Here is a 13423-nt window from a genome sequence, read left to right as displayed (position 1 = left end):
TGCCAGATACTTACATTGTTCCAAATGCTGTATCTTTGGAGGTTTTTGTTTATTTTGTTTTTCTTTTCTTTTTTTTAAATGAGAAAAAGAAGGACAGAAAGAGAGAAAGGAGAGAGAGAGATTCTCTCAGCAGTGTCTTACCATCTTATAATCCCTTGCCCCAGTCTCCCTATTAGCTAGGACCCCTGGGCCCAGCCTGTTCAGGTTGAGACAAAAACTGTGAACCTCCCATGTGGCCTTAGCCCTGGCACCCATCTACTTGTACCACCTTGACTAGGCCTGTTCATTTTTTTTTTTAATAGATCATAAAGCTTCCTCTTAGAGTTTTAAATAAATGGAAGCAAATGTAGGGATACACAATCCTACAGAGGATTAAAGAGGAAATAAAACATCACTGGAATTTTAATGCCAAGGTTTAAAAATACAAAGAATTCTCTTGCTCAGATATACCAGTTGAGTAGCAAGACACATATCCTAAACCTATCATATGAATGATCTTTGAATTAAAAATTTAACATTTCTCTAGTGCTTTTTAAATTTAAGGGGAATTGAAGAAGAAGATAATTTGCAAGTTTATTGGTGTGTAGGTTGGGTGTGTTTTTCCTCAGAGAAGTCCCTTATGATTTAGAATTACTTCAACTTTAATTGGAAGTCATCGCATCCATAATATTTTCAAATGAAGAAAATAGCTAACCAAAAAAGTATTTTAAAAATGTGTTCCTTAGAGCATAAATTCGTTTTTAAAAGTTTTACTTTCTGTGCATAAAGCTACTTACAGCTATTTTCAACTCATTTACTTTGTGATGTAATTTCACTAATTGGCTACTGTGGGACTTAGATTTATAGGGTAAATGACAGAACTAGCAGTTGCCCATTTTTATTGCTTTTATAGCGTAGTCAGTTGCAGGGTGATGAATATTGTTGGTTAGCTATTGAATTTGAAAAGTGTATCAGAACTTTGGTTACCTTGGTTGATTCTGGTCCAAGATACCCATCATTTTAAAAGGTCATTTCTTCCCATTGTCTCTTAAATGTCTCTCCCTCTCTGTCTTGGTTTTAGACTAGTTTCATTATACTACCAATTCCTAATATGTTGTTTTTTATTCATTATTTGGTATATTTGTTTTAATATATGTTCTTGTTTTAGCAGGTAAAAGAATCATAATTGTTTTTAAAAGAACATTAATATTATTTCCTAATACAATAACTTTTTATGCATTTCTCACGTCACCTTTTTTTTATTAACACCTGGGGATCTTTTATAAGAAGAGGGAAAACTCCATGTTTAACAGAGCTTTTCTAGGAGCTAAATTAAATATTAACGGTTCTCCTTCGTTCACCTTCCTATCCCTCAAGAATGGTGAATCTCAAGTTTGGCTGCGTCCTTGAAAGCTGTTGGTTACTCACAGTCTAACAAAACCAGGGTCACCAAAATTGGCAGCAGAAATAGTCTTAATGTTATTGTGATAACTACTCTGATTACTTCATTGTTTTTCCAGCCTAAGTTCAAACTATTTTGTGGAATATTTAATGCTGTTTGTGACTTTTCAAAATATAGGGACAACTGTCTAGTGTTTGGAAGCATTGAATGAGTTTATAATTTATCCACGAGTCAAATTTTAGTACAGTTGTCTTCTTTTAGATATTTATCCAACATTAATAAACTGATGATTGGGGCCAGCAGGTAGCATGGTGGTTGAGGCGCTAAATTCCCACATGGCTTACTGTGGTTCAAATCCTAGACTTGGTGGCTTGCCTTCTCACTTTTCTTTTTTCTCTTTCTCTCTCTCTTTCTCTCTGGTGAGTTCAAGTGCATTATACCAAATTTTAAAATAATAGTCATAATAAATACAATTAAATAATTCTTTTCAAGAAATTAGTAACTGGTGATTAAAATTTAAAAATAAAACAATAAAGAAACCCTGATGATTATACTACAACCACAACTAGAAAATGTAAAGTTAAGCGAGCTTGCTTGGGTGACTTAAACCAATCTACTTTGTATATGTGTGTCAGATTTTAAACAGTGGCCAATTTTCATAAATAGTGCTTAGAAATTGGTGCTGGAACCAAGTAACTATGTCTTTCTCATCTGGATAGTTTCAGGACTGCATAGTTATAAATGTCCACATATTGTTCTTTATTTTAAAACAACAGTTTTTAAAAAGAAAAACCCTATTCCTTAAATTTCAGTTGTGGCCCACAGACATTGTTTGGTTCTGGGAAACATATTTTCTCAACTACAGGATAAACATTAGCCTCGTGTTCTTTATGGATAATTTATTTTGCATATGGAATAAAATATTATTTCTCCATGTATATTGTGGAATTAATCAGCATACATGTACAAATACTAACCTAAGAAAATGAACATTCGATGGTCAAGCTCCCCTTTTGAAAATTTATTTTTTTATTTATTTATTTTAGTAGAATTATTTGCTTTAATTGTATTTATTATATATTTTTTTTGACTGGGGAGGGAGGAGGGAAAGTGAGAAAGCAAGCTGCCAGGTCCATGACTCAAATCGCAGTTGGCCATGTGAGGCCCAGCACCTTGACCACCATACCACTTGCTGGTCCCTCTAGCTCCCCTTAAGTAGCTAACTGACATTCTAGAGTAAGAAAAAGTGTGACCAGGAACCTTAATGCATACTGCTAATCTAATTTTATGTAATGCATTTTTATATGATTTTCTGGTCATTTAAATGTGAGCTATTTTTCAATTGATGACTTCCACGCAGTTGACCACTGATTTTAAATTGAAAAATATATAGAGACCCCATATTCTATTTATTTCTCACTGTTAAAAAATTTGAAATGCAAGTTTTGGGGCCAGCAGGTAGTGTGGTGGTTAAGGCACTGGACTCCCATATAACCTACCACAGTTAAGAGTCCTGGACCTGGTGACTTGCTTTCTCACTTTCTCTCTCTCTCTTTCTCTCTCTGTCTCTCTGGTAAATTTGAAAAATAAATAATAACAATAAGTTAAATAAATAGTTTTAATTTTAAATTTTCAAATTTCATCAAACCAGCATATTCTAACCTTTTTCTCTGCTGCCAAATTTGGATAATCTCTGTTTTAAAAGTAAATAGAGATTACTAAGCTAACTAATTGCTTTGCATGAATACAGGTTCTGATTTCTTCTTACTTTTTCCATGGATTCTTAGGCCATAGAGTGTGTTTCCCTGCATTTTCATGCACCCTTCCTTTTTCCTTGTCACTCCTGGTATGGATAACTCTAAAACTCTCACTCCTTCCCCTTCTCCCACTTTGTCCTGACCCCAACTTCTGTATGTGCTTATTGGTGTGAAACCCTGGGACATTTAGCCCATACAATAATAGCGCTCGACTTGTCCCCCTGTTCCTCCAGGAAAGGAAGTTCTTCAAAGGCTTCTTTGGAAAAGTAAGTTTGATGCCACATTTGTGCTTGCTTTATAAGGAGTTACACCCCTAGTATAGCACTGACATATTTTTAAAAGGTAGTACAGCTTTGGTTTCCTTATAAAACAGGAAATAATTGGTATATGAAAATTAATGAATTAGAAACCTGCTATGATATTACCGGTGTGTCTGTTGATGTTAAATCTGATAATTCCTAGGAAAGTCAAATAAATGTATCTGTCAAGTAAGCTAAAGAGGATTATTTTCTCAACACTAGGTATTAAGATAAATTTCACTTGATATTACAAAACTTTGTTCATATTACCATTCTAGCTGTATCTTTAACAAGTATATTTTACTTAGTACCCAGTTTTGACAGAGAAATGGGAAGAAATCTTCAATGAAAAATAAGTGTACTCCAGATTTACATTCACTGCTATTACTTCTTTTCAATCTAAGTTAAATTTAAGGTGAAAGTACATAAAGTTATCTTTGGGGATTCTGTTTTAATTTTAACCCAGTTGCTAATCTAAGAAAAGCTGTCTTCATTACTAGTCTAGCAAATAGCAGTCATATATAGAATTCTCTTTACATAGATGCTTTTCAAGTAATGATTGTTTAATGTTCAGATCACCTTAAAGATTAAGAATTAAGAATATATAGGGTGACTGCACACATATAGGTAAATAGATTTCTAACATTTTTTTTGGTCCAAGTTTATCATTGTTTAGTTTTGAATAAGTCCTACAAAGTAATTCAAACAGAGGCAGTATAGAGAAAAATATTGGGGCCAGCCAGCAGCATAGAAGTTAAGGCAGCTAGATCCTTCATGGCCGACTTTGCAATTCAATTTCTGGACCCTGTGGCTTGAAAAACATGTGCATATGTGCTCAAAATCCTTAGAGAAAAAGGCATTGTAGTGTGGTCATCCTCCCTGGGGGGCTGGTGATTTCTCACTTTCTTACTCTGTATGTGTGTGTGTCTGGCAGACACACGTACCCTATAGCAAAACTTTAAAACAGGGCCAGCAGGTGGCATGGTAGTTAAGGCAGTGGATTCCCACATGGTCAACCATGGTTCAGGGCCTGGATCCAATGGTTTGAAAATCACAACAGATAGATAGATAGATAGATAGATAGATAGATAGATAGATAGATAGATAGATAGATGATAGATTTTTAAAACTTTAAATGGGGGAGGGGAATGCTGTCACTAGGTAGCTGAATGTAAAATTAGTAAAAGTTTGTGTGAGTATAAAAATCTTATCACAGTTATTTTCTACTGGGTACTTTTGTTATTTTAGAAATTTATTTTAAAGAGTCATTTTTTTTTTCAATGAAATGTTTTAGCTGTAACTATTTTTTTTCCTAGCCGAGGTCACTAAAGTAAACAAATTTGAAGTACTTTAGATCTAATGATTCAGTCACTGCTGTTGATTTGAAATACAAATAATTTACTCACTTAAGTCACAATGAATTTTTTTAGTAGAAGGGCCAGGTAGTAGCACAGCTAAAAATGTAACTGGTCCTACATAGGAAAAGTCCTGGGCTTGTGTCCTGGAACCCCCCTGAGTACACCACCTGCACATTCATGCCCATCATATAGGACTGGCTAAAACTGTGGACAGTCTGTGGCATAGGGACCCTGTTGGGAGTACTTTCTTTCTCTCTCTCTTCCCCCCCACCCCCGTGTCTCTAACTCATGGAAAAAATAAACTTAACTTTTTTTTAGTAGATAATTGGGTCTGAGCCAAATTAATAGGTTTTTAGGATATAGGATACATGTCTAGAAAGACTTGAGACATTTACAGCATTACATACAGGTGTCATATCTGTTAAGGACATTTGTCATCGTTAAAGAGACTTTCTAATGGAGTATCCTTTCCCAAATAGAATTTCTGGACACAATTCTAAATCACCACAATTATCATGTAATTTTAATTATCTTCTAAGTGAACAGCTTTAAGTATGTCTACTTTAATTAGAGCAGCCATGTCTGTGAAGGCTAGGTTGTAGGAATATTGACTTGGTTTATAGAAAAACAGTATTAAAAGTGGATGTTTTTAGAGGTTATAATGAACAAAGATAGCTCTCACCCCAAAACCCATCCTGAGGTGGCAATATTCATGGCTATATAAATGGGGTCATGGTACACCTACGGTGCAGCTGAACTAGGTCATGCTGTGCTTGTTAGCTCTTTCACTGCATTTTTGCTACATGATGTGTTTATGTGGGATAAGAAAGAAAATCATTAATCATCTCTCTTATTAATCCTTAAATAAGTGAAGTTTAAAAGGTTTACATTTAAAAGGTGCTAGTAAATAACTTTCTAGAAACTCACTTTTATTTACTTAATTATTTTGTTTTCTCTCTCTTTCATGAGAGAGACAGACAAGTACCCTCAGCAGAATCTCATGTCTTCCCCTAGCCTTCTGAGCCAGCCAGGATCACAGGCGTGTGCTTTGCATGTACTGGTTGACCTGGGAATCAAACCTCAGTCTTCTATATGGCTTTCAGCATTACAGAGCATTGAACTACCACTGTGCCTCCTCACAGCCTGGCTCCACTGGGCCTGACTTTCTTTTTAAAAACTAGTAATTTAACTCCAGATTCTATTTATGTTATTTATTTATTTATTTATTTATTTATTTGTTTATTTATTTATTTATTTTTGTCAGAGCTTTAAAAAAAATCATTTTTTCTGGGACCAGCAGATGGCATAATGGTTACCTCACCAGACTCTCACATAGTAGACTGCAGTTCGAATCCCAGACCTGGTGGCATAAAACTCATGCTGGACGTGTGTGTGTGTGTGTGTGTGTGTGTGTGTGTGTGTGTGTGCATGCTCAAAATCACAAGAGGAAAGTGGAGAAGAAGGGATTGCTATGTGGCCATCCCCCCCAGGGGGTGATTTCTTATTTTCTGTCTTCACGAGTGCATGGACCCTATAGCAAAAATCTCTCAAAAAAAGAAAAAAATCTTTTCAGTGGTTTAGACTTATTTATTCAGAGATATTTGAATTCTACAAATGAGTTTGACTTCCACAGGGTTTTCTTAAAAGATGCAAAGTGATGGGGCTAGCAGGTGCCATGGTGGTTGTGGTGCTGGACTCCCACATGACCAATCTCGGTTCAAGTCTCAGACCTGGTGGCTTGCTTTCTCACTTTCCCTTTCTCTCTCTTTTTGTCTCTCTCTGGTCAAATTAAAACAAAAATAAGTAATAACATAAAATTAAATAATTTTTTTTTAAAAAAAGGATGCAAAGTGAGGGAACAGCAGATGGTATTATGGTTACATCACTGGACTCTCACATAGTCGTCCCCAGTTCAAGTCCTAGACCTGGTGGCTTAAACTCATGCCAGGTACTTGTGTGTATGTGGCCAAGATCCCTAGAGGAGACTGGAGGTGAAGGATTTGCGGTGCGGCCAACCCTCTTGGGGGGTGATTTCTCACTTTCTGTCTCTCTCTTCCTCTCTGGCAAGTGCACGTGCCCTATAGCAAAAATCTCTTAAAAAAAAAGATGGAAAGTGATCCCATAATGGCATCTATCTCAATTCTGTTCTTATGTAATGGGTAAAATATATATATGGAGCGGGGGGAGGTGTCCAGCAGATGGTGCAGTGGTTACATTGCTGGACTCACATGTAGTCTACTGTGGTTTGCGTCCCAGACCTGATCACTTGAAACTCATGCCAGGTGCGTATATGCTCAAAATCCTGAGAGGAGAATGGAGCAGAAGCGATTGTGATTGCGGCATGACCATACCCCCTAGGGAGTGATTTCTCACTTTCTGCCTCTCTGGAGTGTACACACGCCCTATAGCAAAAATCTCTCTTTAAAAAAAATAAAATAAAATAATAAATATATATATTACAGTGGAGCAATTTTATTCTAATACATAATTTTTAAATTATAATAACTCATTCAAAGAGTTTGGAAAATGGGTGGAGGTGAGACCTACAGTCTCACCGTAAGCACATTTCATTTAAAAATGAAAGACTTCAGTTTAGAGACTTGAATCTTTTAAGTAAACATCATTAAATTTGCCTCTACACTAATCTATAGGAAAGAAAAAGGCTGGTGAAAGAGACTTGATTTGTTGAGTTAAGTTGATTGTGGTTTGATGAAAGCAAAATGATGAATCTCATAGAACAGTGGGTAATAGAGAATTTCTATCTGATAGTCCCTCATAAGATTTTTTTTTTAAGAATTATTTAACTTTATTTATTTTATTTATTTATTTTAATTTTACCAGAGAGGAACAGAGTAAGAGAGATAGAAAGTGAGAAAGCAAGCCTACAGGTCTGGGATTCAAGCTGTGGTCAGCCATGTGGGAGTCCAGTGCCCTTAAGCACCACACCACCTGCTGCCCGCCCCCATAAATTTTTATACTTTCTTCTTTTAAAATTTTGCCAGAGGGTTCATATGCTCACCAGAGACAGAAGAAGCACCTCCCCCTTGGAAATGGTTATGCCACAATCCCCTTCTCCTCCATCTCTCCTTCCTTTTAGGATTTTGGGCACACCCATGCCTGCACCTGGTGTGTTTCTCAAGCTGCCTGGTCCTGGACACAAACCGCATAGTTAGCCATGTGGGATTCAGCCGTCTTAACCACCGTGGCACAGGCTGGTCCACATTTTTGTACTCTCTTAGTCTTTGAACCATGTATGGTGTAGTGGTCCAGATAAATAGAACAGTAGTAATCAGGATGTGTTTCCATGAAATACTTTTGCATGAAAATAGGTAGAGGGAAACATTGTTAGCCCTGATTCTGAATTTATCATGCCAAGAGGACTGCTTCCTCTTTTCCTTAAGTCGCTTTTAGGACCTGACCACCATCACTTCTCTATTCTGTGCAGCACAGTTGATGAAGCGGTGCCTTCAGAAACCTTAGCAACAGGGAGCAGATAAACCTGGATCTCTTACAGAACTGTAATACTAATCTGTTGTAGGCTTACAAACATCTTAAAAGAGAAGGAGGAAAAGGACCTGAAATGACTTTTTCCCATACTAGTTACATGAAGTTGCTCATTACCTTAGGAAAGCCAATAATGCACTCAACTTCTTGGAGCTGTTTCTTTTGCCAGAGAGCGTATATATTCTCCAGAGTGAAACAGATAGAGATTCGGAGAAAGCAACTCCCCCACACACACACAGAATGGGGCATAGTCATACCATAATCTCTTCATTTCTCCTCCCTTTGGGATTTTGGACATGTACACGTGTGCACCCAACATATTTCTGAAGCCACCGAGTCCGAATTTGAACCACATGGTCAGCTGTATGTGGAATCTGGTTCCCTTATCCACTAGGCCATGGGACCAGCTTTTGGAGATTAGGAAATGTAACTTCATTAGTGCAGTTTGCCAAACTAGGCAAATATTTTATTACCAAGTAATTACACAGCACTTAACATTTGAAAAGGATTTTATAATTGTAATGTACTTAAGGAACCTCATGAGTTAAATAATCTATGTGCCCATTTTATGAGGGAATAGACTCAGCATAGATACATAAAATGTTCTTATGGTATCCTATTAGGTATCCTTTCAAAGTTGTTTACTTGTGTTTATAGAGAGCTTTATAGCTTATGATGTTCTTTGACCTACTTTCTAATTTGCTACTCAAAACAGCTCAGTGAATCAGACAGGGTAGTTCATGAAACTGCATTTTACAAATGAATGAACAGCTCAAAGAGGTCACCCAGCTAGTACTAAATGGCAGCCCCTACACTGAAAGGAAGATTTTTCCAAACTTACTGCGAAGTTCTTTCCCTTACCCCATGATGATGTTCTCTCATTCGAAACGCTTGGCCTCTGCTTTCCTCAGGTACAGCTTAGTTATAATGAATGGACAAATGTTTAATGCAGAAGACGCCATGCAGTTTAAGGCCCTGAATCCTTCCACAATCATGGATTGTCTAAAATATGCTTGGGACTGTACTAGGCTGTCCCTGTGTAAAGATGAACTGTACACAGTTTATAATTTTAAATTAGTCGTGAATTTTTTAAAATTATTTATTTAACTTTATTCATTCATTTATTATTTTTTTTAATTTGATGAGAGAGAGAAGGTGAGAAAGCAAGCCACCAGGTCTGGGACTTGAACCGTGGTTAGCCATGTGGTAATGTCCAGCACCTTAACCACCGTGCCATCTGCTGGTACCCCTAGTCGTGAATATTTTAAACATTAGGACTTTCACATAAAAACTATGATGTGCATCTTAAAAATTAGATCTAGCAAAATTGCCCGCTTTGTGACAATACTGGTCTGAGCCGAGTAGCAACTGTGCCCTTTGGTTGCCTGTTCATAATCCCTGCTCAGCCTGATTCACTCATTTTGTTACCTGACTTTAGCCCTGTAAGCATTTGAGTTTCTGAACTCCTCCCTGGGCTATTATGTCACTTCGAATTTTCTCCTTTGAAGTAACCACTTTTAACTGTATAAAAAATCACCAAAAATATTATAGTATCCGCTCTAGCAGATCCTGTTAATGTACTGCCAGATGTATTTTTTCAAGCTTTTACAATTGTTAAATGACACCACTAGAAATGGTTTTTAGAGAATATCTCTTGAAAAGTAGTATGTGGTTATAGTGTTTTCACCTAATTCTCTTTTTTTCTTTTTGGAGAGGTTTTCGCTATAGGGCGCGTGCACTCGCCAAACAGACAGAGAGAGACATAGAGACAGGAAGCCAGAAGTCACCCCCCCAGGGGGGATGGTCACGCTGCAATCCCTTCTCCTCCATTCTCCTCTCGGGATCTTGGGCACGCACGCACACGTGCCCGGCGTGAGATTTAAGCCACCGGGTCCGGGATGCGAACCACGGTCGACTACGTGGAAATCCAGCGACATAGCCATTACACTAACTGCTGGTTCCCGTCACCTAATTCTCAAGAGTAAAGCATTTCATGATATCTGTGATTCCATTCTTAAATCAATGTATTTACATCTACAGTGTGTTCTATTTTAGATTTCCTAAAATTTTTCCTCTACGACAAATTGTACTTAGTGCTAATCTGCCTCTTAGATCCTTTTCTTTAAAAGTAGGGGAGATCCACTGACGTTTCCCTTTTCATCTTGCTTTTTAAATTCCCAGGCCCTTCCTTGTACAAATTTTAACTTCTCTTGTATTTTACTAGATGCTTTTTTTTTTTTTTTTAAGAATTTGATTTATTTTCTTTTTTGAAGTGCATTACGATAAATTCATTAGGATGGAGAAACTTTCAAGAGTAATCAGATTTTTATTCATCCTCAGTTTCATTTTTTTTCCCTGTTATATGATCAACTGGTTTGTTAAATTTCTTGGTCATTGATCTTTTCTAGGTTAAAATAAAAAGAAAGAAAAGTCAACTTTTAGAGTTAACTTTTCAAAGTCTGTATTCATAACAACTCAGTGGTTCTCAAGCTTCAAGTCATGGTGTCTAAAACATGCTTGGGACTGTGCTAGGTTGTCACTATGTAAAGATGAACAAGAGAGTCTCTGTATTTTACATAACTATTTCATACCTCCTTCTTTTTTCCTTAAACCCCCAGAACTTCTCATTCTGCTCTCTTTTTCAGCTGATAACCTTGCTTCCTACTTCATTCATAAAGTAAAGTCAATCAGAAGACCACATTCCTACAAGCCAGCTACATCCACTCACTTACCTGCTTCTGTGCCCATTCATTCTGGTCCTCCCTGTTGAAGAAATGCACAATCTGTTCTCCTCGCTAAGGCCAGATGCTCCACTGCATTCTTCCTTATTCCAGCATTGCTACCCCCTCCCATCTCCGCCATAATTAGTTTTCTTTCTCTATACTCTACAGGTCATCCATTAGCACAAAACCTTTTGGTTTTTTTTTTAAGAATTATTTATTTAATCTTCCTTATTATTACTATTTTTTAAATTTGCTATAGGACACGTGCTCACTAGAGAGAGACAGAGAGAGAGGAGACGGGACCAGCAGATGGTATAAGGGTTACATCATTGGTCTCCCATATGGTCAACTGCAGTTTAAGTGTCAAATCTGGCAGCTTGAAACTCATACTAGGAGCATGTGTATGTGTGTGCCCAAGATCCTGGGAGGAGAAAGGGGAAGAAGGGATTGTGACATGGCCATCCCCCCTGGGGGGTGACTTAGCACTTTCTATCTCTGTTTCTCCAGCAAGCACATGTACCCTGTAGCGAAAAATATCTCTCTCAAAGGAAAAAGAAAAGGGAACCAGCAGTTAGCGTAATGGCTATGTTGCTGGATTCCCACGTAGTTGACCGCGGTTCGTGTCCCGGACCCGGTGGCTTAGAACTCACGCCGGGCGCGTGTGCGTGCGTGCCCCAAGATCCCGAGAGGAGAATGGAGGAGAAGTGATTGCAGCGTGACCATCCCCCCTGGGGGGGTGATTTCTCGCTTTCTGTCTCTGTCTCTCTCTGTCTGTCTGGCGAGCGCATGCGCCCTATAGTGAAAACCTCTCAAAAAAATAAATAAATAAAGGAAAAATAAAAAATGAAAGAGAGAGGAGAGATAGAAAGTGAGAATGTAAGCTACCAGGTCCAGGACTCAAACTGCTGTTGGCCATGTGAGAAGTCCAGCATCCCAGCAACCATGCCACCCACTGGCCCCAAACCTTTTTTTAAGTTTCTTCTTGGTGCCTACAGTTCCTGCCATTCTTTCTTCTGTCAAATCCCTTCAATATCTCCACCCCTTCATCAAAGCTGTTCTTTATACAGTTTTACTGTTTACAGTGTTACTCTTCCTATGGTCCTATCACCTTACTCAGCCTATCAGCAGCATTTACATAGCCCATTCCTCACTCTACCCCAAAACACTCTGCATTTGGCGTTCAGGGATCATACTCTCAGCTTTTCACCTGTTACTATCTACTTCTCAATCTGTGGATTCTTACCTGCCTACACCTCTACCTTGATGGTCCTGTCCTATGTTATGACTTTAAGTAATTATCTGTGTGCTGATGGTTTTGAAATTTGTATCTCCAGACATCTCCCGTAAACTCCACAGCGGTATTTCCATCTTAGAAGCAATATAGCACCAGAGTCAATAGTGCAGACTCTAGAGCCAGATTACTAGCACTTAATCTTGGCTCAGGCACTTACTACTTTATGACCAATATCTAACTCACATGACTACGGAGTTAGTAGTCATGTGAGGGTTAAATGAATAAAATAAGCAGGGGCCAGATGGTGGTGCAGTGGTAGGATGCGATGCTCTCACCTGGGCTGACCCATGTGAGAGGTTCTGGGTTTGCATCTGGAGACCTCTGTGAGTATGCCTGATGCACGTGTGCCCATGATCTGAGACTAACTGGGGTGGGGGTGGATCGAGGTTTCAGGACCCCGTTGGAGGGGGGGGTACCTGTTTATCTGTCCCGTCTGTCTTTCCATCTCCCTCCCTCCATCCCTTTTTCCTTCCTTCTTTATTTCTCTGTCTCTCTCTTTCTCATGGAAGAGATAAATGAGTAAGCTTTAGAGGAAAAATAGATATGAGCAAAGTGTACCAAACAGCTTGTTGTAGTAGGTAAGTGTTAGGTATCACCATCATCATTAAACATTTCCACTTTGATGTCTCATATGCATCTCACGCTTTAATATGTTGCAAACTAAATGTCTAGTCCTCCTTCCCAAAATTGTTCTTCCCTAGTCTTTCTCTTCTCAGTGTTCAGCAGCTCTGTCTGTCTCGATGCTCTAACCCAAAATCCTAGATTTGACCTTGACTCCCCTCTCTCTCCTATTCTCTATATTCAGTCCATCAACAGTTCGTGACTACTTCCCCCCTTGAAGAATATAATCAGTTCTCACTATCTGAACTGCTGCTGCCCCGTCCAAGCCAGCATCTTCTCTCAGCTGAATCACTGCAATGGCATCCCACTCCCCTGCTTCCATTGTCCTCTTGCCTTATCTTCTCAGGATATCAACTCGAGTGATCTTTCTGTCAGTGATCTTTTTGAGACAAATTAGATTGTGTTGCTCCCCTGCCACAGCTCCTGTATTCACTTCCTGACCTACTCAAAGCAAAGGCCAGAGCCTTTGGGGCCCTATGGGCCCTT

At 38.4% G+C, this 13423-nt stretch overlaps 1 protein-coding gene across 11 annotated transcripts in view; it reads left to right on the top strand.

The window, feature by feature from the left end:
- The window catches only part of NUMB (NUMB endocytic adaptor protein), a 163650-nt gene that overhangs the window by 120294 nt on the left and 29933 nt on the right, over positions 1-13423 (top strand). For 8 of the 11 annotated variants that reach the window (XM_006170522.2, XM_006170521.2, XM_006170517.2 and 5 more), the window contains one exon: positions 3372-3404. The exons of the other annotated variants lie outside the window; for them this stretch is intronic. In XM_006170522.2, coding sequence (XP_006170584.1) covers positions 3372-3404 — 33 coding nt within the window. The remainder of the gene's footprint in view (positions 1-3371; positions 3405-13423) is intronic. 11 annotated transcript variants of the gene reach the window in all.

This window comes from Tupaia chinensis, unplaced genomic scaffold, assembly GCF_000334495.1.
Source record: "Tupaia chinensis unplaced genomic scaffold, TupChi_1.0 Scaffold148607_1, whole genome shotgun sequence".
In the NCBI taxonomy this organism is placed as follows: Eukaryota; Metazoa; Chordata; class Mammalia; order Scandentia; family Tupaiidae; genus Tupaia; species Tupaia belangeri.
This window is presented reverse-complemented; position numbering and strand designations above follow the sequence as displayed.